The sequence below is a fragment of the Pogona vitticeps genome, chromosome 6, assembly GCF_051106095.1.
Source record: "Pogona vitticeps strain Pit_001003342236 chromosome 6, PviZW2.1, whole genome shotgun sequence".
Classification (NCBI taxonomy): Eukaryota; Metazoa; Chordata; class Lepidosauria; order Squamata; family Agamidae; genus Pogona; species Pogona vitticeps.
Window position 1 is genome coordinate 65,588,816 of NC_135788.1, and position 27,864 is coordinate 65,616,679.

Genomic DNA, 27,864 nt, shown 5'->3' on the forward strand with positions numbered 1-27,864 from the left:
ATCAACATGCGGGAAGGAAAACAATGGAAATATGGTGCAGTCTCCATCTCTCTCATCTGCTGCCACCAATTCTTTATGGACTGCGTACGTGAAGCATGTCCATCTCAGGCTGTTGAGATATTGCACAATGTGGATCAGCTCTTTAACATATTTACCCAAAATGAATGGTATTCTAAGACCATCACCCATACTGTGCACTGTAAGGCTTAGTCATTAAGCTTGCCATCTATTATGTATTTCAAGGCTTTCCCCCCCCATATTTATAAGATGTCATTTTCCTTTGCAAGCTATGTGTTAGAGAACAATATATTCCTGTTTTCTGGCAGATGTAGTCTGTCACCTTTCACTGCCTCACATTTTCTTCATTGTTTTAGAGCTCTTTGTGTGGTCAGTCTCGATTTAACAGAAAAAATAAATAAAATGCCAGATGTTGTGGGGCAGCTCTTGCATTCTCACAGTTTTCTTACCACATGAAGAGATTTGACCTGGTAGTGCCGTGTTCCTCTGAACAGAAAGTATGCCTGACCATTCCATCCTTTTGTTGGGTTGAAAAATGATGTTGGAGGAAATAGATGTTGAGAGGAAGACTATTCCTGCCATTGATAATATTCAAGATTGCCTGTACTGTATTTAGGTTATATTCCTGGTATAAAGGATGAAAAGTACTACAGAGGTTTTCTTTCCGCCCTTGCTGTTTGATTTTACATGCCAGTAATATCTGGTCACGCCATAAGAAGCAGCAGTGTGTGAAATGTACTGTTGCTTTGAATGTTTTAAATATGATTTCATTTGAGTAAAATCAAGTCACTAAAGAGTGTATTTGCACATCCTGGGTTTTTTTTTTATGAAATGAAAAGTGTCTGGTTTTGGTTATAGATGTTAATTGCTTTTGTTTTAACTATGCTTGTAATATATTTCTTCTCTCTCTCTCTCTCTCTCTCTCTGTCCAGAAATGTGATGTGCTGTGGGAAGATTTTCATCAAAAGCTAGTAGATGGGTCACTGCTAACTTTGGATACATATCTGGGACAGTTTCCTGATATAAAGGTACTATGATAACTGACTGTAAACTTAAGTACACATTTGCTCAATTCCTGTGATCTTGCCATAGTGGAAAGAATGAAAGGATATTGTACTCATACACTATACAAAGTATTTTTGCATTTCCTTCCCTGTGAACCAGCTTTAAGGGGTTCCCAGTTATCCCACAATCCATACACTGAGCTATCCCTTGATCCATAACCATTTGAAAAATGTGATCCAGTTGAAAGCTGAGGCCATCTGCCATTGTTTTTCTGGATTTGCTCCTTGTCCACTTAGTAATGCACCATGATCTGAATTATATGCAGGATCATCTCCTGGAATATTTCTGAATGAAAGATTCTTTAAAAGAATAGCCTGAATAACCATTATTTTCGCTCTACTGCTATAATACTGCCCTGTAGTTTAGTGCAATAGTTTTGTTTGCTTGGTTTTGTTTAGTAGCTGTTTGAATTAACCGTGTTTTAAGTTCCTTGTATTTTTAGAGTTTTCTGGGAGCAGCTATAATGGTGCTCGGAAAGAACTGTTGTTTGTTTGACCCACTGTGATTGCCTCCAGACTTTTGTCTGCCCATCCCCATCAGGGTATCACTACTAGTTATGTCAGGGTTGGCCTATATGTTCATTTGGCATATGGGTTAATACATGTGGGCTTTTTACTGAGCTTGCTTGAGTTTTTGGTCTTCCCTCTAAAGCAGGTTTGTCCAACCTGCGACCCGAGGGCCGCATGCGGCCCAGGTCGGCTCATAATGTGGCCCAGTGCAATTTTTTATTTTTAAAGAAATTCCAATGTTTCAAGTTACACTGCCGGCGCTTGCGGTCGGAATGCAGCTGGGGCATGTCACAATGGTGGGGGGAGAGAGGGAAGGAAGGAAGGAGCGGGAGGGGAGGGGAGAGGGGGGCTGCATGACTGCATTGTGCCATCCCCATCAGTAGGTGGACCCCCTCCTGACTCCATAAAGCCACTGGAGTCGAAGCTGGCAGCCTCTGCTGTCTGAGATCGCAGCTGCCAGTAAGCGCGCTTGGAGCGGGGCTGTGGAGGATGGCTAGGGCTGCCCCCCCATGCGGCCCAAACCAAATTTTCATCTTCTGATGTGGCCCAGGGAAGGTGAAAGGTTGGACACCCCTGCTCTAAAGTCTTCTATTTAAACCACCTTACAGGTATCCAGAGGAAGGGGCGGAAAGGGAAATGTTGCCAGTTCCCAGTTTAGCAACTTAATTCTGTTAGCTGCAGGCTGCAAAAGCCTTCTCTCACTCTCCCCATTCAGGTGGTTTTAGTTCCTGTTGTCTTTGAGCTTAATCTTGATGTCTTTCCCCTCTTTGTTTCTATTACATGTTGTGTATGTTTATGTTATGTTGCTGTATTAATTTCTTTCTGTAGAAAGAGATTATTATGATGGCAATAGTAATGTTCCCATTACCAAGAAATACTAGTAAACACTGCAAGAGATACTATCAAGTCAGATGCCACACTGCTTAATTAATTAACTGAATTCCAAATATATGCCAAAATGAAATGTGATGGGTATAATTCCAGTGTTAAACATCCGTGGCAGTCTTTCTTGACAGAATATTCACTCTGTTGATTAATATACATAATCCCCAGGATATCTGAAGGGCTGTACATTTCCATAGGAGCCTCTCTGGGTGCTGAGAACATCAGGAGACGTCTTTCTGTCAGTTCCAAGACTCTCACAGGCAGGCTTGGTGCAGACACAGCACAGGACTTCTCTGGAGTGCTCTAAGGCTGGAAAGCCGGCTGGAAAAATCTTTTCTTTTCCAGCAGATTTTAATGTGCAAACTCCTGCCCAGGGTGGGATTTTAAGGGAGGGGATTGGGATTTTATCTTTTTAAATGTTTTTAAATATGTAAAGAGATTTTCTTTACTATCTTTTAATAATTAACATGTCTGATTGTTTTTAATGGTATAATTTATTTTATTTGTAATTGTCTAATAATTTAGTTTTTAAAACTTACTTGGAATCCACCTTCACTTCCTCTATAGGGAAAAAGTTGGGGTAAAGATTACATAGGTAGATAAATGGATGCATGCATGCATACACACATAGACAGACAAAAATTCAGCACAAATTGCGTTCAGGGGTGCTGTGTGTTAGACCTGTTTTTCCTCCTCAAAGAATACTTTATAGGTTTCAAAATAAGTTCTGTAAACAAATATTCTCTGATATATATTCTGTGAATCTGATATGAAATTTAGAAAATTCACCTTCAGATTTTGGTGAAATGAAGCTATGTGTTATTTGAAAATTTTGTAGTGATTTAGTGATTTTTTTTACCCTACTAGTATCATGCAATATTTGGTTCTTAAGTGCTAAAATAAAAAAATGGGGAGAGGGGATTGAAACAGCACTTCAAAAAAATTTGAATTGTAAACAGCCTACATAACAGGAACTGTGATTAACTTGATTGGAATATCTCTGTTTACAGAACCGTATTGCAAAACGGAGCAGAAAGCTGGTGGACTATGACAGTGCAAGGCATCACCTGGAAGCACTACAGAGTTCAAAGAGAAAAGATGAAAGCAGAATTTCCAAGGTAATATACATTTCTGAATTATAAACAGCACTACAAATGGGAGTCAAATTACTCCCTGCCAAGTGCTTACTATATCACCTGAATCTGTTGTTGTCATCGTTACTTGTCTGAACCAAAAATTTTATGTTGTGGAAAGAGTAGTCCAGAAAATTCAGCTGTCTTCAATCTTGGATTATGAAATAGACTGTATATTTTCTGGAGCTGAGATTGACATAGGCCCTGCCTAGAGCTGTGCTTCTAAATATGAACCAGGTCTCCTTAAGAGGAGAGGCCAGTGTTACTAAGGGATATGCAAGATTTCCTCTTCATAACTGCAGTACAAATGGGTGTGTGGACTGTCTTAACCCAATTAAAACATAACAAATATCTTGCGGGAGCTTTTTTTCTCCTGAGGGAAACATTTTGTGTACCATACTGCCCAGATATTGTTTATAAAGAATAACCATGTAGGCCATGTTTTGCTGCTGTTATGGTCTTTGTGATAAAGGACAAAAATGGCAGGGACCTCACAGAAGCAGAAGACATCAAGAAGAGGTGGCAAGAATACACAGAGGCATTCCACCACAAAGATTTGGATGTCCCGGACAACCCAGATAGTGTGGCTGCTGATCTTGACCCAGACATCGTGGAGAGTGAAGTCAAGTGGGCCTTAGAAAGCATGGCTAACAACAAGGCCAGTGGAGGTGATGGCATTCCAATGGAACTATTTAAAATCTTAAAAGACGACGCTGTTAAGGTGCTACACTCAATATGCCAGCAAGTTTGGAAAACTCAGCAGTGGCCAAGAGATTGGAAAAGGTCAGTCTACATCCCAATCCCAAAGAAGGGCAGTGCCAAAGAATGCTCCAAGTACTGTACAGTTGCACTCATTTCATATGCTAGCAAGGTTATGCTCAAAATCCTACAAGGTAGGCTTCAGCAGTATGTGGACCAAGAACTCCCAGAAGTACAAGCTGTATTTTGAAGAGGCAGAGGAACTAGAGATGAAATTGCTAACATGTGCTGGATTATGGAGAAAGCCAGAGAGTTCCAGATAAACATCTACTTCTGATGTTGGAAAAGTGTGAAGGCAAGTGGAGAAGGGGACAACAGAGGACAAGATGGTTGGATAGTGTCACCGAAGCTACCAGTATGAATTTGACCCAACTCCGGGAGGCAGTGGAAGACAGGAGGGCCTGGCGTGCTCTGGTCCATGGGGTCATGAAGAGTCACACACAACTTAATAACTAAACAACAACAACAAATGGTCTTTGTGTCAGCAACATGTTCTTTAATATGAAGCTTCAACACAGACTTTCCTGGAGACATCCAAGATCCAAGCATTGGCATCAGCTCGATTTGATCCTAGTTAGGTGCTCTAGCCTTCCTAGTATTACGATCACACATCAGCAAGACCCACGAACAAAGAAAAGTGGAGGAATTGTCCCAAGTGCTTGAGGAAACCCTTCCAGGCCTGGCTGAAGCAAATGCACCTGAATGATGAAAACATTTCAAGAACATTGTTTGTAACACCGCCTTGTCCACGTTTGGCAAGAAGACCAAAAAGACGGCGGACTGGTTCAAAGCCCATTCGCAGGAGCTAATGCCAGTCATCATGGAAAGCATGAGAGTTCTAGCAGCATATAAAGCCTGTCCTAGTGAGTACAACTTCCAGGCTCTTTGAGTTGCTCATAGCAAAGTCCAGCAGGCTGCCAAAAGATGTTCCAACGATTATTGGCTTCAGCTCTGCTCTCAGATACAGATAGCAGCAGACACAGGTAACATCAAGGGAATGTATGACGGTATCAAGCAGACTTTAGGTCCAATACAGAAGAAATCTGCTCTCTTGAAGTCTGCTACAGGCGTGATCATCAAGGACCGAGCACAGCAGATGGAACGCTGGGTGCAGCACTACTCTGAGCTATATTCCAGGGAGAATGTAGTAACTGAAGAGGCACTAAATAACATTGAGTGCCTGCCTATCTTGGAAGAGTTGGATAGCAAACCAACTTAAGCAGAAATAAAAGCAGCCTTGGATTCCCTCACCTCCGGCAAGGCACCTGAGAAGGATAACATCCCTGCTGAATTGCTGTAAAGAGATCATCACCACCGAGCTGTATGAAATCTTTTGTCTTTGCTAGAGGCAAGGTGGAGTGCCAGAGGACATGAAGGATGCAAACATCATCACATTGTAAAAGAACAAAGGAGACAGGGGCGACTGCAGTAACTACCATTGCATCTCTCTTCTCAGCATTGTAGGGAAGCTGCTTGCCCGTGTTGTGCTGAAGAGACTCCAGGTGCTTGTAGACAGAGTCTGTCCAGAGTCACAATGTGGATTTCGATCTAATAGATCCACCACTGACATGGTATTTTCCCTCAGGCAGTTGCAGGAGAAATGTAGGGAACAACGACAGCCACTCTTTGTGGCCTTCATAGATCTTACAAAGCCCTTTGATTTGGTTAGCAGGGATGACCTTTTTAAAATACTTCCCAAGATTGGATGTCCACCTTGACTCCTTAACATCATCAGGTCCTTTCATGAGGAAATGAAGAGTACTGTAGTTTTTGATGGCTCAACATCAGATCCCTTTGACATCCGAAGTGGAGTCACACAAGGCTGTGTCCTCCCGCCGACCCCTTTTTTTGCTGTCATGCTGAAGCACGCCTTTGGAACTGCAACAGAAGGTGTCTATCTCTGGACTAGATCAGATGGAAAGCTCTTTACTCTCTCTAGATTGAGAGCAAAGACCAAAATTCCAGCTGAAATGCATGTGGGACTTCCTTTTTGCCAATGATGCAGCTGTTGTTGCCCACTCTGCTGAAGACTTCCAACAACTCATGAATCGTTTTAGCAAGGCCTGCCAAGACTTTGGATTAACAATCAGCCTGAAGAAAACACAAGTCATGGGCCAGGGCGTGGACTCACCTCCCTCTATTACCATCTCCATGCAAGAATAGGAGGTTGTTCGTGACTTTGTGTACCTTGGCTCAACGATCTCCGACACTCTGTCCCTAGATGTCGAGCTTGATAAACAGATTGGCAAAGCAGCTACCACGTTCTCTAGACTCACAAAGAGGGTATGGCTTAATAAGAAGCTGACAGCATATACCAAGATCCAGGTCTATAGAGCCTGTGTCCTGAGCACACTCCTGTACTGCTGTGGTGCTACTGTCCTCACTTAAATATTTGTGCCTTTGAATCTTGGATCAAACAGATTGCAACAGCATCAGTTAGATAGCAACAACATATTTCTTGTTTCTGAATAAAATCTGTACCCTTTCTGCAGGGGACTGCTGGAATGAGAACCTTAAGAAAAGCTACTTGTGCTTTCAGCATTATAGCCCAGCTTCTTTGATTTGAAGGATTTTGTTGGGGTTTTCCTCGTGGAATTACGTTTTTCAGCAGTTTCAGCAGTATATGACGGTCTAGGCAGTCCAGTAATAAACACACACAGTCCAGCAGCATTTCGTGCAGCAAAAGTGTATTTACAGCAGCGGCATGACAGGCATATGTGATCTCCAACCAAGTGAAGATAATACTGACTGTACAAGTCTACATATATACATTTCCACAACCAATCACAATAGAGATTACCTCATAGCATTACATCAGCTCTAGGTTGCATCATCCTTGCTGAGTCACCCTGACTCATTCCCAGCACACCTGACAGACATGGTTGCTCATTACAGCACTGATTCTGGTCAGGCCTATAATTTATACTTGACAGATTTTTTAAATGTCTACACAAGGATAGGTTTTGTTATCATAGTTTGGATGACATTTGGAAATGCTTATTTAATTTGACATTAATTGTGAATCTCTTTCCCCTCTCTAGAAGACCTTGCAATGTGGAAATGCATTTGTATACTAGATTCTTGGTTGTACCATTTTCCTGAGCACAGGAAAAGGGGAAAAGAAATTAGTAGCCAGCTTACTAAGTGGGTGTTTGTGTGTTTGCAAAAAATAATCAGATTAGTAGGAGGTTAATTTAGAGTGTACTAAAACATTATGAAGATAAACTAATCCAGGTAAAATTTTGGTTCATTTTTCTGAACTTAAATATTTTTAAAATCTTACCTTTTTTCCTGAACTTAAATATTTTTAAAATCTTACCCTTCATACAAGTGTATTTTCAACTCCTTTCTGTTGTTCTGTACTTTCTTCAAGTCATCTGATGCCTGGGCCTGTGGATAGAAACAGATCCACCAATTATAACTAGAGATGGGTATGAATCAGAAAAAAATGGTGATTTGTCATTCGTCAAAGATTATGAATGGACAAATTGATGAAACACCAAATTTTAGCAACAAATCAATGAATATTCATTTATTGGTCATTAAAACACAGTGGCCCATCGACCAGCTGATGGACAGGACATTGACAACCAGGCTGTCTGTGGGAACAGAAACTGGGGTTCCCCTTCACACAGCCAGCCTGCTTGTTAATGTCTTGTTGATCAGCTGATGGTTGTGAAATTGACAAGCAGGCTGTGGGAAGGGAAACTGGGGTTTCCCTTCCCACAGCCTGCCTGCACAAAGAAATTGGTAAATATTAATCCCTTCATATTCGTTAGGGTCTCCTGATGAATACTAAGGGACAGATATCCCACAAATCAGCAATATTTCATGAATATTGCAATTCATTTTTTTATTTGTCCCCATATCTAGTTGTAATAGTAAGAAAAGTCCACAAGCGCAGTAGAAACTGAACCTCTTTTTCTTTCTCCTTTGTTAATGGCAGTGCCCCCTAGAGGCAGAAATGCATCTTGCTCTGGCATTTGAGAGGTGTAGTCTTAAATTAATGGCTTAGATAGAATTTCCTCATCCTAAGTCAGACCTGGGCAAAGTGCAGCCCGCGGGCTACATACGGCCCACGAGCTGCTCTTGTCCGGCCCGCCAGTCGTCGCTCTAGTCCGTCACTGCTGAGTGAGCCGGAGTAACCCCTGTGCTAGTTTGTCTTTGGTTTCAGCCTCTTGGCTTAGGGAACAGGTGGCTGCATCCCTTGCAGCTGCCCGGGCTGCTCTTGGGCCGCTTTCTGCAAGGCGCCGAGCGCTGGGCGAGCCCAATTTCGCAAGCAAAGGCAAGCAACCCCGGGTTCCTTCCCACTCTTCTTCCTTCTTCCCCTTTGTCCCCCCCCCCCAATGTCTGCAAGCTGTTACCAGCCAGGAGACACGCTGCCTGGAAAGCAGAGCGTTCCTGCAAGAAGCATCTGCCCCAGGGGTGAGCCTTCGCAACCATTAGCGGAAGACACTCACTTCTTCCTCCACGATGTCATGGCTCCAGTGCTTCAGTGAAGCGCACCTGCTTCCTCAACTTGCCGGTACACCTGATGCCTTCCTGCACAGCACCTAGGCGCCTCTGGGGCTCCGGGAGCGGATAGTGGGGGCATAGAGTCCACCCCAGCCTCAGCTTCACCCGTCCTGCCTGCCTGCCTCGGGATACTTGGCTAACAACTACCCGCCCCCACTGAAAAGGGCTATCCATTTTTTAAAAACATGACACCCTGAGAAAGATGTGTTCGTGGATCTGTGCAAACAAGCACAGCATATAGTTGTCTTCCATTCCCCCGCCACCATTTAGAATGATTGGTGGTGATGGTGGTGGTGGACTCATGTTTCAGTAGAAAACAGGAGCGCTCCGGCTGGCTCAGAAAGAGATTGCAAGGGTCAGAGAGAAAGGCTTCCCGGCTTTCCTCCCTGCACAGACCAACTGAGATGGAGAGGAGCAGAAAGCCGGGAGTAATAGGAAAGACACCCTTTACCGGTCATTCACATCGCCCAGGGAGCCAATAAGTCCCCTGGTTTCCCTTGTACCCACCCTAGTCTAGCCATCGCAGGTAATTTACTTTGGGTCTGATAGCCGCTGGTGCCTTTTTCCTCCGCGTCTTTTTCCATCCAATATCTAGCACCCGATCCCAGTTATTTTAAAAGTTGCACTTGTCAGAGAAGCCTTTTTGGGTTGCAGAGCCTTTGGGTAAGTAACCGGCCCCCTAAATCTCATTTCTGAAAAGGAAAGAAGGAAGGAAAGAAGGAAGGAAGGAAGAATCAATAATACTTTTTTGATTTTTCTGCTCCGGTCCCCTACTTTATTCCCTTTCCCCCTTTCTCTGGGTAGTCGCTAGCACTTAATTGACCCGGGAAGGAGGATGAAGTGGCGATGGTGGCAGTGGATGTATTTGTTAAGATTAAAAAGTTTAAAATAAAAACAATCATAACGTCACTGTTTCATTTTATTTTTAAGTAAAGTTGGTTTGGCCCTGGAACACAGTTCAGATTTTTCATGTGGCCCCCCCTATAGAAATTAATTGCCCACCCCTGTCCTAAGTGCACTATAATTATGTCATCTGATATTGTACATAGTCTTCCATAAACATATCTTACATCTGTTAGAAAACTTTTTTGCGGGAGCAAATGCATGAACATTTCTCTTTATTCATTACTCTGAAATAAAATATTTAATAAATTATTTTTTCAATCTTTTTGTTAAAAAAGGCACGGCTTCAGGAAAAAATGGGGGAAATACACCTTCACACACACATGTCTGGCCTTCACATCTCTATTCTACAACCACAGTTAACACTCTAGCATCTGTGCATGTTCAGAACTACAAGGTTGTGGGTACATACCTGGGAAACCATCTTTTTCTTGTATTTGATTAATCCCGCAACAATTGATTCTCTACTGATTGTAATTAATAGAATGAAAGCAAAGGGTACAGCTGTATGCATGGGTTGGGCCTAACTCCAAGAAAATACAGACTGAGCTTTTGGACTGGATGAAAGTAATAATGTTCTCAACTTTTCAGGCAGCCTTAAAGGACTGTCAGTCCAAGAAAATTTTTGACTAAATTCTTTCCAATCTGTTCATTTTTCTTTTAGGCAGAAGAAGAATTTCAGAAAGCACAGAAAGTATTTGAAGACTTCAACACTGATTTGCAAGAAGAGCTACCAACTCTATGGTCAAGGTACATACTGTGAATAGTTCGCATGCTTCAGTTTTTCACAACTGTCTAGAGAAGCATGGTTATCATCTCTTTGCAATGCTCAGTTTTTTTTTTATTTAGCAGAAGGAGACCACATTTGATTTAAAAAAATTAAATCCTCAAGAAATTTAATCTTTGTTTTATCCTCATGGAGACTGCCTATGAAAGCTGAAGTGATACATGTTTGTAAATATAATTGTAAAAATATAGATAAAAAATTTACATGAAGTAATGTAATGTCTGAATAGAAGACATGTATAGGATGATTTCTAGTATGATTGGCAGATAGAATGTTGAGTGTAGAGCTGATTATTGATTGGTTGATATGATAAGAGTTATGATAGGAGGTGACAGTTGAGATGAAGTCAATCTGCTTTATGGAGTCAAGTTTTGAGGGTCAATTAGTAAGGGTCATTTGAAGAATCTGGTAAAGATTTAAGGAGAGAGACTCTTTTGTAATAGAGAACTGAAAGGAAATTTATTAAGAGTGTTCTGTGGAAGTAGTTTTTTTTATCTGAATACAGAGGAATATATTTATATTCTATAATTTTATCCGTTGTCTGATATACCCTTGAATCTTACCGTTCTCATCCTACATTTACCTGTGTTATCTGAATAAAACCCTTTTGTCTTTTCAGAACCAAACTTTCCTCATTATTTAACGTTATGAATTACTTAGAAGGTACTAAGTAGTCTACAGTAAGAAAGCATTACACCAATGTCACACAAGGTTACAGAACTGATTAAATAAAATAAAAAGAAATATATTCAGTCAGCATCTAAATGTAAAATATATGTCAGTTTGGGGCAAGGAAATTTTGACTGGTGCACAGTAAACTTGTTAGAAGTTTGGGAAGTGGTTGTTTTTTAGGGTAATGCCTGTCTTAGTAGCACAAAGAAGTGGTAGGTAGATTTAAGGTGACGGTATGAAAAAAGTGCCCAGGACTACCTGAGGAATGTGTGGCTTGCTAGTGTTCTTCTCAGGGAATAACATCACAGAGATCAAGAGGAATCCTTCTAAATGTGTAATGCGCAGGACATTAATGGTGCCTTAGATCCACTTCACTCATATTCACTCATAGCATATTTAAATTGTAAGGTTTAAGGGGCAAAACCTTGGATTCCATGATTAAGTCATTGAGATCCATAGTAAAATCTGTGGTATGGGGCTGTACAAGAATAAGTAAAGGTCATGCTGTTGTGGGTGGGTGTTTAAAGGTCTCCCCTTTAAATTGCAGAGGGGTGCTAGTGGGGGGTTGTGTTCCTCTTTATAAGTTATGCTTTTAAAATTCTTTTTACATTTCCAGAATCAATACTGTGCATTAGAATAAACTGTTGTGTCCATCTGGAATACTTTTCCTCTCTTTTTTGTTGGAGTTTTCAAAACCATAGCAAAGTAGAAATATATTCAGTTATTCTCCCTCTTTCTCTTTACAACCTTTTCATGTCTACTACTTTGTCATTCCTACTTAGACGAGTTGGTTTTTATGTGAACACATTCAAAAATATCTCCAGCCTTGAAGCCAAATTTCACAAAGAAATAGCTTTGGTGAGTAAAATGAAGTCAGTGATGGAGAAAGCTTTCAACTAAGTGTAAAGAAAGACAGATGCCAAGATGTACATATTTAATATTTGGCTAAATAAGTATCTTCCTGTTATTAAAAATACATCTCTCTTGCTCAACTGTTAATTAATGGATTAAGAATAATATAATTATTGTGACTGTATCCCACCTTTTATCGTAGAAGTTTGTGATGGTTACATTGAAAGTCATTAGATGATCTTGTGCAATAAAATCACCAAGCTTTCAGCAGTAGGGGTTTAAGGTGCTTGATATGGGCCTAATGCAGGCATGGGAAACTTTGACTCACTTTTTTTTTTTTTGGACTACAACTTCTATAACCCCCTTAGGATTGACCATGCTGTTTGGGGTTTCCAAACACTGACGTCTAAAATATTTAGAAGGCCAAAGGTCCTCCAGTCCCAAGACCAACTAGGAGGTGTTGGTGTATTGTTTTACCTCATAAAATTACTGCATAGTTGTTCTTCATCCTGCTCTTATGTTGAATCAGCAACATTATTACAAAAGGAAGCATAGATTTTTTTCCCCTTTTGACATATTGTTATAATTGTCTGGGAGCTTAGTATGGATTCTAATAAAGCCTGAAACACTGAAATACACCACTGCTTTCGACTCTTGGGAATGAACCCAGAACTATTCAAATCTCTGTTGTGCATCCCAGGAGAGGAGCCAGTCATGATCACCTAGAGCAAGGGTCTCTAAACTATGGCCCATGGGCCACATCCGGCCTGCCTTGCCATTTTATCCACCCCGTTCCCCTTAGCCCGGGCAGGCGGGCATCTGGATGGGAAGGCTGGTGGGGTGTGTGGGCAGGTGGGGGTGCAGGCATGCATATGCACGTATGCACACATGTATACTCCTGTTCCTTCAGCCTGCAAAGATGTTTAAAATATCCAGTGTGGCCCTCACAGTCAAATATTTGGAGACCCCTGACCTAGAACATGTATGATAGATTTATATGCCTTGCCACCTGTGATGTCTTGAGCAAGCTACACAATGAGATGGTCACAATCGGAATTGACTTGAAATGTACACTATTTCATGAATCAGTCTTGGTTCTCCTTCCGTTCCTTGTTAAAGTGTGTGTATGTTTTAAAACCACAAGCAATTTATAAACATTTACAAAGCATCTCTGAATGTCAGAGTTGCTCCATGAAATCTCATGCTAGCCCATTAGCACAAATCATAATTGACTTTCAGTGCTAACTAGACATGGGCTATTCATATTCATATCCCTGGGGATATGAATAGTGGCACCACAGATGCCATGGAGTCCATTCCCTTCTCCCAGAACCAGGGTCCTTTATCATGGTTGTCATTGTGCCAATCACAGAAGGAGACCAACTGTCTCTTCCCCACCTCCCTGCACAGCTAACCACTCTAGAAAGAAGATGGGAAGGGGAGTCTCCCTGCTCAGCTGATGAGTGGTCAGCTGCAGGGGGAGGTGCAGAAGAGAAGGTGCACTGCTCAGGGGAGAGAATTGACACCCGGGATATGAATATGAATAGCCCATGTCTAGTGCTAATCATAAAATTCATCATTTTCAGAGTACCCTGGAGAGGAAAGTATATTTGGATTAATTTAGGGAGAACGATGCTTCCAAAGTGACTCCCACTGTCATGAAATTATTATGCCAGTTTCCACCCCAATTTTCCAGTAGTGTTGCCCTGTGGAGATTATAAATGATGCATAAGCTTTTTATATTTATGTGGTATTAAAATTACACATCCCTATTGCAGGAAACAAAAAGGCATTTGAATCATAGTGGAGTAGATTAAAGTCATTTGTTTGATCTAGACTCAGGGTTGAAAAGTATGGGGTACTGACTATGAAATCAAATCCATTCTATAGTCTCTTTTAACAATAGCAAGTTAATGTAGTACTTTTTAATTAAATGTTTCCATGTTCCCAGCATGCAGCACTCCCTTTAAGCCCAAGAATAAGTGTAGCATGTCTTAATTATCAGTTGTGACGTTTTCTACCTGCATGTGATATGTGCCACTATAATAATGTCTCATTTATAAATGGTAATTAACATTAGTCCATTGTGGGGGGTATTTGTGATTTTTAGCTTGCATTTGTTCCTGCTAAGATAACTTTATTAAGATAACAGCTGGGTTTGTGTGTGTGTGTGTGTGTGTTTTCAGTTATGCCACAAACTTTATGAGGTGATGACTAAGCTGGGAGAACAGCATGCTGACAAGGCCTTCACCATTCTAGGAGCACCCAGGTACACCTCTGTTATACAACTGCAGTGTACATGACTTAAAAATAATCCGGGATTTGGAGTAAACAATTATTTCTATTGAGCATGAGCATGTCACCCTATACCAATTTATTTGTGAGTTGGAAGCAAAGTTTCATTATTTATAAATTGGTCTAATTATATTTTATCACACCAGAAACTGATAGGGTGTTTATTGTGGATGTGAATTCTTATCGAGGCTGACCTAATCTATGTCTCTCTGAGTAGTGTACATATCAACACACATAGTTGTTATTTATTTATGTTGGCTTTTGCACATATCCAAATTTTGCACTGCAGTTCTTGGCTGAGAATTGAACTAAAATCTTTATACAATTAGATTTTTTAAAAAAAATAAAGTGTATTTGACAATAAAATGTATATAGAAATGAGTTTTCCGAGAAAATACATGTAGAAGTCCCATTTTTTTCAGATCAAACTTCAACCAGCATGGGAAAAAATGGCCAAACATAATAAATTTAGTTACAGATTTTTGTGCAGATTACTGCAAATCAAACACAAAATCTCACAGTTTAACAGGGAAATGGGAAAAAATATTTAGAATGAATACTTGTGATAGATATGGGTTTGAAATACAGTGTGTGTCACGATTCCCATGTGGCCCATGCTTGTTTCACTAAACAAAGAGCTCAAAGTACACACCCCTCAAGCTGCCACTAGTTGATTTCATCAACAATACCTATTATTAATAATCAAGGTCCAGGCCATATGTCATTTTAAAAGAACCAAATAGAAATTGTTTATTGATACAGGTGTTGACAGAACAAGCAATGTTGTTAACTCTTAAACAAACATTCTCCTGTATTCCTCTCAACCACCACTCTCCCACCCAAACTCCAAAACTCTCTCTTAATCTCTCTATCTCAAAACTTTATTTCACTATCTCAAAATCCTATCTAAATTCTCCACTCCTACACCTCCTGGTGAGTCTCTTATATCTCGTGATTCCGCCCCTCCAGCATTCCCATTGGTCTGTGCAAATAGCCTATGAATATTCATGACCTGGGTGGACACCACAGTGTGACATCCATCCTAAGTGTGGTACAGCAGCAAAAGGGGCTGAGATACTGTAAATATAAACTGAAAAATAGATAAATAGGTTCAAAAACATCTTGTCCCCCAATCCTCTACACTCTGAACAACAAATGTTTGTAGAGGAACATGTTCCACAGCTCTTCAAGGTTGTACCATCTTTGGGTGGGTGGGTGGACTCCATGAATTTAGAACAGAAAAGAAAGAATATGTTAATGTCTCCTTTCTTTTTCAATATATATATATTTTCCACAGAAATTGGTGGTGAGTTAAGAAATATCTTATTCTTAAAATAATGTTCAGTTGCTTTAGAATTGAGAACATGATTGAGTTCTAGTCAATCATGTATTTATTTTAGTTTTCCACAAACACCCTTGAAGTCTATGTCTGATCTTACTGATTAGGATGCTTATAGAATCTAACACTTGTATGCTTCTTCAAAATGCAATGCTATTATTTTTATGAACCATAGATTTTAGATGTTCTTAGACAGCTGAATGATTTCTAGACATTGGGTTCTCTAGCTTCTTGTATTTAGCAGCATCAGTGTAGACAGTGAGTCTGGAGACACTTTAATTTTTCAAGATACCCTTTCTTGTAATTACTTTAGGTAGAATGGGTGTGATACCAGTATGGGAACTAAATTATCTCTTTCATAGGTATGGTACAAATAGATATGTACACAGACCCTAATATTATATCAGGAATGTCCACAATGTGGTGAATATCGATATTCAGGTGTTAAAGCTGTTTATAAGTGTTGTGAATGTCAAGTATCGTAAATAAATAGTTAAGCATAAGCAATCACCTATAATTATCAGGGCTCATGGATAATGGGAACTGGGAAGGGCAGCTATTGCAGCTATTCACAGAATCTGACTGGAATTCATTCTTCCACATTTTGGACAATCACATGAAGACTGGTCATCAGGTGCCTGTGAAACATTTTTCCAAATAAAGCATTGGGCCTTAGAGAAAATAGGTGAGCAAGGAAAATGTACATTTATTGATTTGATTTGATTTATATACCACCCTGTTAGTGTAAGCACTACTGTGGGCAGTTTACAGATTAAAACTTAGAACCCTTGAGATCCCATATATCAGATCAGAATATCATATGATCTACAGAATGAGCATCTTCAGAAGTTTGAAAAACAGAGTTCCTTTCAAACAAATATTTGGACAAAAATTTAATATTTAATATTTTTGATGTATAACATAAAAGGATCAAATACTTTTCATAGATGGGCACATATAAAGTTGAAATGTACATAAAGTACTTCATGAGCATAGGAAAGCAATTTAGGGTATTAACCCCAGTGTGTTTTATGCATTATAAAATTATATTATACATTCCACTAGTGATTCAGGTCCGCTCTGCATTGCAAAAACTCCATCACCGCCTGAAGAGGCCTCACCTCCCCTTAGTCCTGAAGCTAGTCCAAATCATACTTTGGCAGCACCAGCTTCTCCAGCACCAGCACGGCCTAAATCTCCCTCACAGGTAGTATGAACAGAATTATGGGGAGGTCTGGGTCTTTGTGTATTAATATTTGAGTTTATATTTAGGTTCAAGAGTCCTTGGAGATATACCTGTCTGTGTGCATTCTTTATAATACGTTTCATAGGAATAGACACCACAAAATATGTAGCAAATGTATGAAGGCAGATGATGGACCAGTGGTGGCTTTAACTGTGACAGCAAACAGCTGTAATTAAAATACAGCTGTATGAAACATTTGATATTCAATATGAAGAGCTATGCCAGAGAAATTGCTCTTAATGGTGTAGTCATTTGTGTAACAATGTTTGCGGTGTTTTCTTCTGTCTAATTACTTAGTGCAAATGTTCCGCATCTGTCAGGATTTCCATAGTGAAGCCCTCTCTGCTCAGAGTGGTATCACTGTTCCAGGAAAGCCTTAAGCCATAAGGACACTGAGGCTGCGGCCACACAAAAGAAATGCCCCCCCTTCTTTCTTGTTTCTTTTGCTTCCCGTATAGTCACACATTGTGGTCACGTGGCATATATCCTGTGATAGTGGTTGATACATTTTTTAACTATTCCACTTTTGGGGGGGTGAATTAGATGCAGTACATTTGTCTATACCCCATGAGTGGGACATATCCTTTCCTTTTCTTGTGCCTTTCTCAACTCCCATTCCCCACTTTTTATTTTAAAAAGTGTGGGTACATTGCTGTGTTGGCAAAACACCTTTGCTGGCCACATACTGATTTGGGCCATTTTCTCCTATTTCTGTGCTTCATTACCCTCTATGGAGGAGAACCCACAGCACACTGCAGTGACAGTCAAAAGACATCAGGGGGACTGATGTTCTGTATTTGACAGAAGTATATCAATGTTCTGACATTCCCATTTGAAAATTATTTTTTTTAATTAAAAGAGTTGAACACAGCAGGTGAGGGAGATGGGACCGCACGCCAAATGCATAGGAAATGAATCTGTTTTGGAGTGCATGCTCATGGGGATATCAGTTGCACTGCATGATGAAATGCGGAACAAATTTAGTAGTAGCCTTCCATTGTGCTGGATTTGATGAGGAGATAGCATGGAGGAAGAACAAAAGACTAGATAATGGCTTTGTGCCATCAGAACAAAAAAAAAGGGTAAACATTTTGTAAGGAGTAACTTGGAAACATTTTGCTGGACTGACTGCAACCTGACATCCTTTTTGAGAGTCTTTTCCTCCATGAAACCCAAGAAGGAACAAAGAGGCAATGCTGTGGAAGCGCTGATAGCTATGAGGGATGGTGAGAAATAGAGGAGAAAGTGGGAATTTGCCCATTCCTTTCTCTTTCAATTCCCCCTGACCCTATGTACCACCTGATATCTGGCCAGCTTTTGAGAAGAAGGGACTGTATACTACTAGCTCATTTTTAAAGTAAGTTTATTTCATTAAAGAACATTTTTTTAAAAGTTCGAGTCACCTTATTTCCTTATAAAGAACAGTACTGTTGCCTCTTTTACTATTGCCATGATGAAACCTCTGAAGACTGAGGTTTTCAACTGCCTCTGGCATCATTCCAAGCTATGGATTTACCATGGCTATTTTTATCCCCTTGATATAAAAGGAATATAATTTCCTTTCCCGCAGGGTAAATGTGATTTGATTTCTTTTGTCACTGGCTCTCTATTAGTCTGTAAGAAATGTGTTGGCACAGCATGCTTGTTGCAGCTGGAGAGATTTGGTTGAGGAGCTGGCAAGCAGATGAAATTTTTAATAATGCTCTGTGCGGCACAGAGTTGAAGTATGCAGAAGATCCAAATATCATATTCCTTTCCTGGTATTTATCAAATATGCAGCCTCTTTCTTTGACTAGTCATTTTGCTACAATCATTCACCACAGTATTTATCACCACCCCAAGTGAATCTTGTTGCACCGCTTTTCCTAAGATCTTCTTTCTCAAGGTGTTTCTTCTTTGTCTAGCTGAGGAAAGGGCCTCCTGTCCCACCGTTGCCTAAGCTCACACCAACAATAGATCTGCAACAGGAGAATATCATCAGCTTGTTTGATGACAACTTTATTCCAGAAGTAAATGTGACAACTCCTTCACAGGTGAGTCAAGAATTAAATATGTCATCCTTTCCTAGCTTGATGTCCTCCATTTGGTCCTCCATTTGTGTTGTATTACAAGTCCCATCATCCCCATTCAGCATGGATGGGTTGTTCAGGAATGATGAGAGTCATGTTCAACACATTTGAAGGGCCTTAGGCTGGTTGTTCTGGTCTTTTAGAAGGTATGTCCATTTAACTTCAAAAGGGTTCCTATATTTTTCACTGGTGTTCTGGAATAATTCTAGTTTAGGTGACACTGCAATGAACATCTATTTGCTTCATGGTTGAGCAAGAATTTGAACCTGGTCCAGGATCAACTATCAAACGCTATGGCTTCCATAGCTTCATACACTAATCTTCACTGCATTTGTGGATATACGCACTGATGGGAAAAAGATACATGTTGCAACTATTAATGAATATGAAACATTTAGATTTATAAATGAGTGATTGCAGAATTAGTTATATAGAATCTATTGAAGAGAAACATGGCATGTGTAGATAGAACCACTCTAAAGCCATAAAATATATGCAACAGGTTAACAATCCAATCCAAACTGAACATGCACCAGCCATAGAGGCTTTAAAACAGGCTGAAGCATCTTCTGCCAGCAAAAATCCCCTTATTCTGATTGAATAGTATCAGCATGGCCTCTCCCAATTTGAAGAGACACTTGTTTAGCAAGCTGAGGCAAAGAGGCAGTCCTGAAAGCAGCAAAATCAGGGAGCTGGACAGGGAACGGATTGTATTTGTCTTCAGTGTGGAAGGGATTGTCACTCTCGAATTGGCCTTCTCAGCCACACGAGACGCTGTTCCAAGACCACCATTCAGAGCACATTACCATAGTCTCTCGAGACTGAAGGATGCCTACACGGTTTCAGCAAGACCATCTTCTGCTAGCCACTCTGAAACATGTGTCACATTAGGATCTACAGGTAGATAAAATCTATTGACAAGAGAGTCCCAGAAGAAGCACAACAGAAGCTGAATTATGCCAGATCTAAACATCCTCTAGCTGAGGTACATAGCCACTGCACTGAAATAAATGTAGTCCTGGACAAGTATAATTCTATGAAATTTCCAACATCCCTAGGATTGAGGGTATGTGTGGATACAGCAAAACCGCAATTGGCAAAATGTCAGTTTAGCTGGTCCTTAACCATCTTAGCTAGTTAAGATTGCACTCAAATATGCTAATTAACCTGTGCTGTATTAGTAAAATCCAAGACTACTATCCCTGTTACAGAATGGCTTTTGATTAACATTTCTATTAATGTAGGAAAAAGTGAAGTAACTTGCTGTGAATCTCCTTTCCCTTCATCCTTTGATAAGTGGTACCAGTCGATTGGGGGACCCATTGAAATGGCAGAAAGAAAATAATTTTCCTCTTCTTACATTAGCAAAGGCTTTCTGCTCCATCAAAAGCTATTCCATAAACAGCAAGGCTGGATTCCACTTCAACTCTGCAGCATATAATTATAGTTTGCATATTTTACCTCTGTTGCATGTTGCACAGATTGTTTAGGATTTCATTTAATCAAAAATAAGTTGGTTGTCGTTTAGTCGTTAACTCAATGTCTGACTCTTCGTGACCCCATGGACCAGAGCACACCAGGCCCTCCTGTCTTTCACTGCCTCCCAGAGTTGGGTCAAATTCATGTTGGTAGCTTTGATGACACTGTCCAACCATCTCGTCCCCTGTCGTCCCCTTCTCCTCTTGCCTTCACACTTTCCCAACATCAACGTCTTTTCCAAGGAGACTTCTCTTCTCATGAGATGGCCAAAGTATTGGAGCCTCAGCTTCAGGATCTGTCCTTCCAGGGAGCACTCAGACTTGATTTCCTTTAGAATGGATAGGTTTGTTCTCCTTGCAGTCCAGGGGACTCAAGAGTCTCCTCCAGCACCACAAGTCAAAAGCATCAATTCTTCGGTGGTCAGCCTTCTTTATGGTCCAGCTCTCGCTTCCATACATCACTACTGGAAAAACCATAACTTTGACTATGCGGACCTTTGTCGGCAAGGTGATGTCTCTGTTTTTTAAGATGCTGTCTAGGTTTGTCATTGCTTTCTTCCCAATAAACAAGAGTCTTTTAATTTTGTGGCTGCTGTCACCATCTGCAGCAATCATGGAGCCCAAGAAAGTAAATTCAGTCACTCCCTCCATATCTTCCCCTTTTATTTGCCAGGAGGTGATGGGACCAGTGGCCATGATCTTAGTTTTTTTGATGTTGAGCTTCAGACCATTTTTGACAATCTCCTCTTTCACCATCATTAAGAGGTTCTTTAATTCCCCTCACTTTCTGCCATCAGAGTGGTATCATCTGCATATCTGAGGTTGTTGCTATTTCTTCCAGCACTTGGGATTCCTCCAGTCCTGGCCTTTTGCATGACGTATTATGCATATAAGTTAAATATACAGCCTTGTCATACTCGTTTTCAATTTTGAACCAATCAGGTGTTTCATATCCAGTTCTAACTGTTGCTTCCTGTCCCACATATAGACTTCTCAGGAGATAAATAAGGTGGTCAGGCACTCCCATTTCTTTAAAGACTTGCCATAGTTTGCTATGGTCCACACAGTCAAATACTTTTTTGTAGTCAATGAAGCAGCAGTAGATGTTTTTCTGGAACTCTCTGGCTTTCTCCATAATCCAGCGCATGTTAGCAATTTGGTCTCTAGTTCCTCTGCCCCTTCGAAATCCACCTTGTACTTCTGGGAGTTCTCGGTCCACATACTGCTGAAGCCTATCTTGGAGGATTTTGAGCATAACCTTGCTAGCGTGTGAAATGAGTGCAATTGTATGGTAGTTGGAGCATTCTTTGGCACTGCCTTTCTTTGGGATTGGGATGTAGACTGATCTTTTCAAATCCTCTGGCTACTACTGAGTTTTTCAAACTTGCTGGCATATTGAGTGTAGCACCTTAACAGTGTCATCTTTTAAGATTTTAAATAGTTCAGCTGGAGTGCCATCACCTTCACTGGCCTTGTTGTTAGCTATGCTTTCTAGGGCCCACTTGACTTCACTCTCCAGGATGTCTGGCTCAGCCTCAGCAACCACACTATCTGGGTTGTCTGGGACATCCAGATCTTTTTGGTATAATTCCTCTGGGTATTCTTGCCACCTCTTCTTGATGTCTTCAGCTTCTGTTAGGTCCCTGCCATTTCTGTCTTTTATCATGTCCATCTTTGCACAAAATGTTCCTTTAATATCTCCACTTTTCTTGAACTGATCTCTGGTTTTTCCCTTTCTCTTCTTTTCCTCCATATCTTTGCACTGTTTATTTAAGAAGGCCCTCTTGTCTCTCCTTGCTATTCTTTGGAAGTCAGCATTCAGTTTTCTGTAACCTTCCCTATCTCCCTTGCGTTTTGTTTCCCTTCTCTTCTCTGCTATTTGTAAGGCCTCTTTGGACAGCCTGCTTTCTTGCATTTCCTTTTTTTGGGGGGACGGTTTTTGTTGCTGCCTCCTATACAGTGTTACGGGCCTCCACCCATAGTTCTCCAGGCACTCTGTCCACCAAATCGAGGTCCTTAAATCTGTTCTTCACTTCCACTGTGTATTCATAAGGGATTAGGTTTAGATTATACCTAACTAGCCCAGTGATTTTTCCTACTCTCTTCAGTTTAAGCTTCAGTTTTGCTATAAGAAGCTGATGATTAGAGCCACAGTCAGCCCCAGGTCTTGTTTTCTCTGACTGTATAGAGCTTCTCCATCTTTGGCTGCAGAGAATATAATCAATCTGATTTCGGTATTGCGCATCTGGTGATTTCCATGTGTAGACTCGCCTCTTGTGTTTTTGGAAAAGAGTGTTTGTGATGACCAGTTTGTTCTCTTTACAAAACTCTATTAGCCTTTGCCCTGCTTCGTTTTGAACTTTAAGGCCAAACTTCCCTGTTGTTCCTTTTATCTCTTGAATCCCTACTTTAGCATTCCAGTCCCCTAGAATGACAAGAATATCTTTCTTCGGTGTCAGTTCTAGAAGATGTTGTAAGTCTTCATAGAATTGGTCAGTTTCAGCCCCTTTTTATCTGTGGTTAGTACATAACTTGGATTACTGTGATGTTGAAAGGTCAGCCTGGAATTTATATTGAAATCATTCTATCATTTTTGAGATTGTATCCCAGTACAGCATTTCCCACTCTTTCGTTGACTGTGAGGGCTATTACAATTCTTCGACGGGATTTTTGCCACAATAGTAGATATGATAATTGTCTGAATTGAATTTGCCAATTCCCGTCCATTTTAGTTCACTGACGCCCAGGATGTCAATGTTTCTTCTTGCCATCTCCTGTTTGACCACATCCAACTTACCAAGGTTCATAGATCTTACATTCCAGGTTCCTATGCAGTATTTTTCTTTGCAGCATCGGACTTTCCTTTCACTTCCAGGCGCGTCCACAGCAGAGCGTCCTTTCGGCTTTGGCCCAACCACTTCATTAGCTCTGAAGCTACTTGTCCTTGTCCTCCACTCTTCCTCAGTAGCATGTTGGACACCTTCCAACCTGAGGGGCTCATATTCCAGCCTTATATCTTTTAGCCTTTTGTTTCTGTTCATGGGGTATTCTTGGCAAAGATACTGGAGTGGCTTGCCAGTTCCTGCTCCAGGTGGTTCACGTTTAGTCCAAACTCTCCACTATGACCTGTCTGTCTTGGGTCTCCCTGCACGGCATAGCCCATACCTTCTCTGAATTGCTCAAGCCCCTTCGCCACGACAAGGCAGAAATCCGTGAAGGGGTTAGTGAATATAAAAAAATGCATTTGAGAATAATATTGTTTCAATAAAACTATGATTTTTTAAAAGAGATTGTAATTCAGTTTTATTTTCTAGCAGAATGAAGTTCTTGAACCTAAAAAAGAAGAGTCTTTGTTAGATCTGGACTTTGATCCTTTTAAGCCTGACACTGCAGCTACTGTGCCAGCCCATTCACCAATGTCCCAGGTATTTGTTTCCCTGATTTATGTATTGATTTATTGACTTTTTAAAATATTGCCAACAGTTCATGATATGGGCAGCTAGGAGAGTGGTGTCTTGCCTCACAATTTTGATATGACGTGCCACCCTTCCCTGGTAGGGCCAGAAAGCACACTGTAGTCAGGACTGACATATTCTTAGACACATGTATGAATGTTTTTTGAAGCTTTAGGAACAAGATGGTTGGCTAAATAAAATTTCCAGTGTTTGGATGCAGATCTTTATGTCGATCCTTCTTCTTCTGCAGCCATAACTTGCAAAACTAGAACAGATTAAGGAACATAGTTCTAAAGGAAAACTTGCAAACTGATTAGACCATCCAGAGGAGATGGTTTATCTTTCTTCCCTGTTTTTACTAATTTCCCTTCATGCACAGGGACAGGATAGTTTTAGTCCCTATAGCCATATTTCATTTCGGGAGTCACACAGACTTAGATCTGTGTCTCACACAGGCATTCTGTCCTTCTGGATAGGCTGTGTCATTTGTACAGTTGTAAACAGTTCCTCCAAGCTTCATCTGCTTGCCATGTGCAATGGTTGTTTTTCTTACAAACAATAGCCAGAACATCATCAAGAGAAGTCCAGGAAACTATTGCATTGTCCATGGTGTCCATGGGTCCTATTTTTATTTCAGCCAATGTAATGTGTTGGGACAAGAACTCCCATTTTTCACCACACCATTATTCAGTGAAGCAGAAAAGACATGTTCTGGTTTTCAAGTAGGCTGAGCATCATTTATGGTGATGGGGACACTGAAATTCTCATTGGAGTCAGACAGTACCAGCAAATGTATACTAAACCAGTGGTTCTTAACCTTCGTTACTCGGATGTTTTTGAACTGCAATTCCCAGAAACCCCAGCCAGCACAGTTGGTGGTGAAGGCTTCTGGGAGTTGCAGTCCAAAACTCCTGAGTAACCCAAGGTTAAGAACCAGTGTACTAAACCTTAACTGCAGAAGGAAGTAGTGGGAAGATGTTATTAAGATATGACCTCCATCTAGATCTGTAGGAGAGTATAACAAAAACCTCCAGTGGTCTGCTGTGAAATTATTAGTCTTGAGAATCTGTGTCTTACATCCAGTTTTCCATCTGCACCATAATAACATTTATTTATTTAACTTATATGCCGCCCACTCTACCCAAAGGTCTCTGGGCGGCTTACAGCAATTAAAATACAATTACAAAGATAAAACAATTAAAATACAATTACAATATATACTGTACTCTAAAAATTGCCATCAGGACCCACAGTTGATATTATTTCAATTAAAATCCTTCTGGAACAGGAAGGTTTTGACCTGGCGCCAAAATGTCATCGTTGGCACCAGACAAATCTCAATTGGGATGGCGTTCCATAGTATGGGGGCAGCTTCCAAAAAGGCCCTTTGTCTACAAGCCATCCCTCTTACCTCCTTGAGGGACGGCTCTTTCAAAAGGGCCCCCTGGATAGATCTTAACTGCTGGGTAGGTTCATATGGAAGGAGGCAGTCCTTCAGGTATCCAGGGCCCAAGCTGTTTAGGGCTTTATATGTCAAAACAAGCACTTTAAATTGGGCCCGGGCAGCAACTGGTAGCCAATGTAATTTAAACAGAATCGGCTTGATATGTCCTCTAGCAGCCCTACCACTCACCAGCCGTGCAGCTCAATTCTGGACCAGTTGCAGTCACTGGACTGTCTTCAAAGGCAGCCCCACGTAGAGTGCATTGCAGTAATCTATACAAGATGTTACCAGTGCATGTGTAACTGTCATGAGACTCCGCTCGTCCAGCTAGGGCCGTAGCTGGTATAATTTCCGCATCTGAAGGAAGGTGCCCCTGGCCACCGAGTCCACCTGGGCTTCCGGAGTCAGACTGGGGTCCAGGAGCACCCCCAGGCTCTGGACCCTGTCTCTTAGGGGGAGTGTAACCCCATTCAAGGCAGAGAAATGGTCCTTTAACCTGTCTGACAACCACCCACTAACAGCACTTCCATCTTGTCTGGATTGAGTTTCAATTTATTAACCCTTATCCAGTCCATTATCAGGTTCAGACACGAGTTCAGCACAGAAACCGCCTGTGATGTCCACCCTCGTGCCCCTTGCTTGACCTTCAAGCCTCTGAGCATATGAAGGTCCACACTTCAAGTTCTTTTAAATAAAACTTTGGTTTATTGATTACAGAGATTCATAAATATCAGTAGCTAATCACACCTAAATTTCCCAAACTACACACTCTATTACTCTGTCTGGCTTTTCTCTCCTGCTTGACTATTACAAATAAGGGAGGTTTGCCACTGGTCGGTAGTTAACCACCAGCCTTGGGTCCAAGTTAGACTTTTAAAGGATTGGCCGAATTACTGCCTTTTTCCAGGTGGTGGGGACCACTCCCTCTCCCAAAGAGGCATTCATGACCTCCTGGACCCAGGTGCGAACCCTCCCCCCCCGACAGTTCTTCCAATTAGCCAAGATGAGGAAGGTTCGAGTGGAGTGGTGGTAGAACGGACAGATCCAAGCACCCTGTCCTCAGGTCTCAACAATTGAAACTCATACATTAATACTTGACCTAAGCATGGCACACTGGACACATCCTCCAATTCTGCAGTAACGTTGGAGTCCAACCCACTGAGAATCTGAGCGATTTTTCCCTCAAAATGAATAGCAAACTCATCACAGGGAGCTGATGAGCAGTCCGGGACTTCCACCGGATTTCCCAGTGAAGATCCCAGACCACCCAAAACAGCTCTGCTGGACGACATTCTGAGGAAGCAATACATCTAGAGGAATATTGCCATTTCGCCAGCCATATTGCCACGAAATAGGCCCAATAATGGGCTCTAAGTCATGTTCGATCGGATTCCCAGCAGGATTTCCTCCACCTGCGCTCCAGCCGTCTCCCCTCTCGCTTCATTGCCCGCAGTTCAGAAGTATACCAAGGAGCTGTCTGGGCTCTGTGTGCAGGGAGAGGGTGCTTAGGCACAATCGTGTCAACCGCCCGGGTCATCTCCCTATTCCATAGGGTGACTCTAGCTTCGACAGGAGCACCAACCATAATCCCCCAGAGCATTCAGGAAACCATCGGGATCCATTAGTCTCTGAGGCCGGATCTTCTTAATAGGTCTGCCACCCCTGCAGAGGGGAGAATAAACTAATAAGACTAAACTTGACCAGGAAGTGGTTTGACCATGACAATGGGGCCACAACCAGCCCCTCCACATCCAAATCTCCAATCTGTCTCCTAAGCCCAACACACAAGACCTCCTCTCAAAGGGATAGGAAGCCTGGTCAAAGAGATAGAACTCCTATAGACTATAGCAGCTTCCCCTCTTCGACCCTCTGAGTGACATTGGTGCTGCACCAAGTACCCAGGCGGACACAGCTGGGAGAGGGGGACACGACCCTTCTCTCCCACCCAGGTCTCAGCACGCCAGGTCAGCACCCTCATCCAGAATTACATCATGGATGAGGACAGTCTTATTTTGTACTGTCCTGGCATTCATCAACAGCACCATGTGGCTCGAGGGTCTGATGATAGGGTCACCTGATACCATCTGGTTGGGGGTAGGACTAGAAGAGGGGATAGATGTAAGATATCTAACCTCTCTTTTCCTACGTGGGCATGTTCTACCCCACTGCCATTCCTTCCCCTACCCAGCACCACCTCAAGGGCTCCCCCCTTCCTGTTCCATCAGATCCACTGTGGTTTTCTATGTAAACTGATGGCGATTAATAACCACAATTAAAACAAAAAAAAGCCCCTTCTCCCCTCTGAGCCAGGTAGCTGATGTTGAGGAGGAGGTGGAGCAGCCAGAAGAAGCAAGGGCCCAGTCCTGCAAGGCCAAGGGAGTCCAAACCAAACTCCCCCAGGAAGGCTGGCAACTGGCAGCAGCACAGCTTCACTGTCTCT

The 27,864-nt window shown here is 41.5% G+C and overlaps 1 protein-coding gene across 6 annotated transcripts in view; it reads left to right on the top strand.

Annotated features, from left to right (window-relative positions):
* The window catches only part of AMPH (amphiphysin), a 199,937-nt gene that overhangs the window by 105,780 nt on the left and 66,293 nt on the right, over positions 1-27,864 (top strand). For 4 of the 6 annotated variants that reach the window (XM_073003769.2, XM_073003771.2, XM_073003772.2 and 1 more), the window contains exons 5-12: positions 951-1,046; positions 3,488-3,595; positions 10,452-10,537; positions 12,029-12,104; positions 14,285-14,367; positions 16,798-16,939; positions 18,883-19,011; positions 23,840-23,950. In XM_073003769.2, coding sequence (XP_072859870.2) covers positions 951-1,046; positions 3,488-3,595; positions 10,452-10,537; positions 12,029-12,104; positions 14,285-14,367; positions 16,798-16,939; positions 18,883-19,011; positions 23,840-23,950 — 831 coding nt within the window. The remainder of the gene's footprint in view (positions 1-950; positions 1,047-3,487; positions 3,596-10,451; positions 10,538-12,028; positions 12,105-14,284; positions 14,368-16,797; positions 16,940-18,882; positions 19,012-23,839; positions 23,951-27,864) is intronic. The other 2 variants (XM_073003773.2, XM_073003770.2) reach the window with 1 other exon arrangement.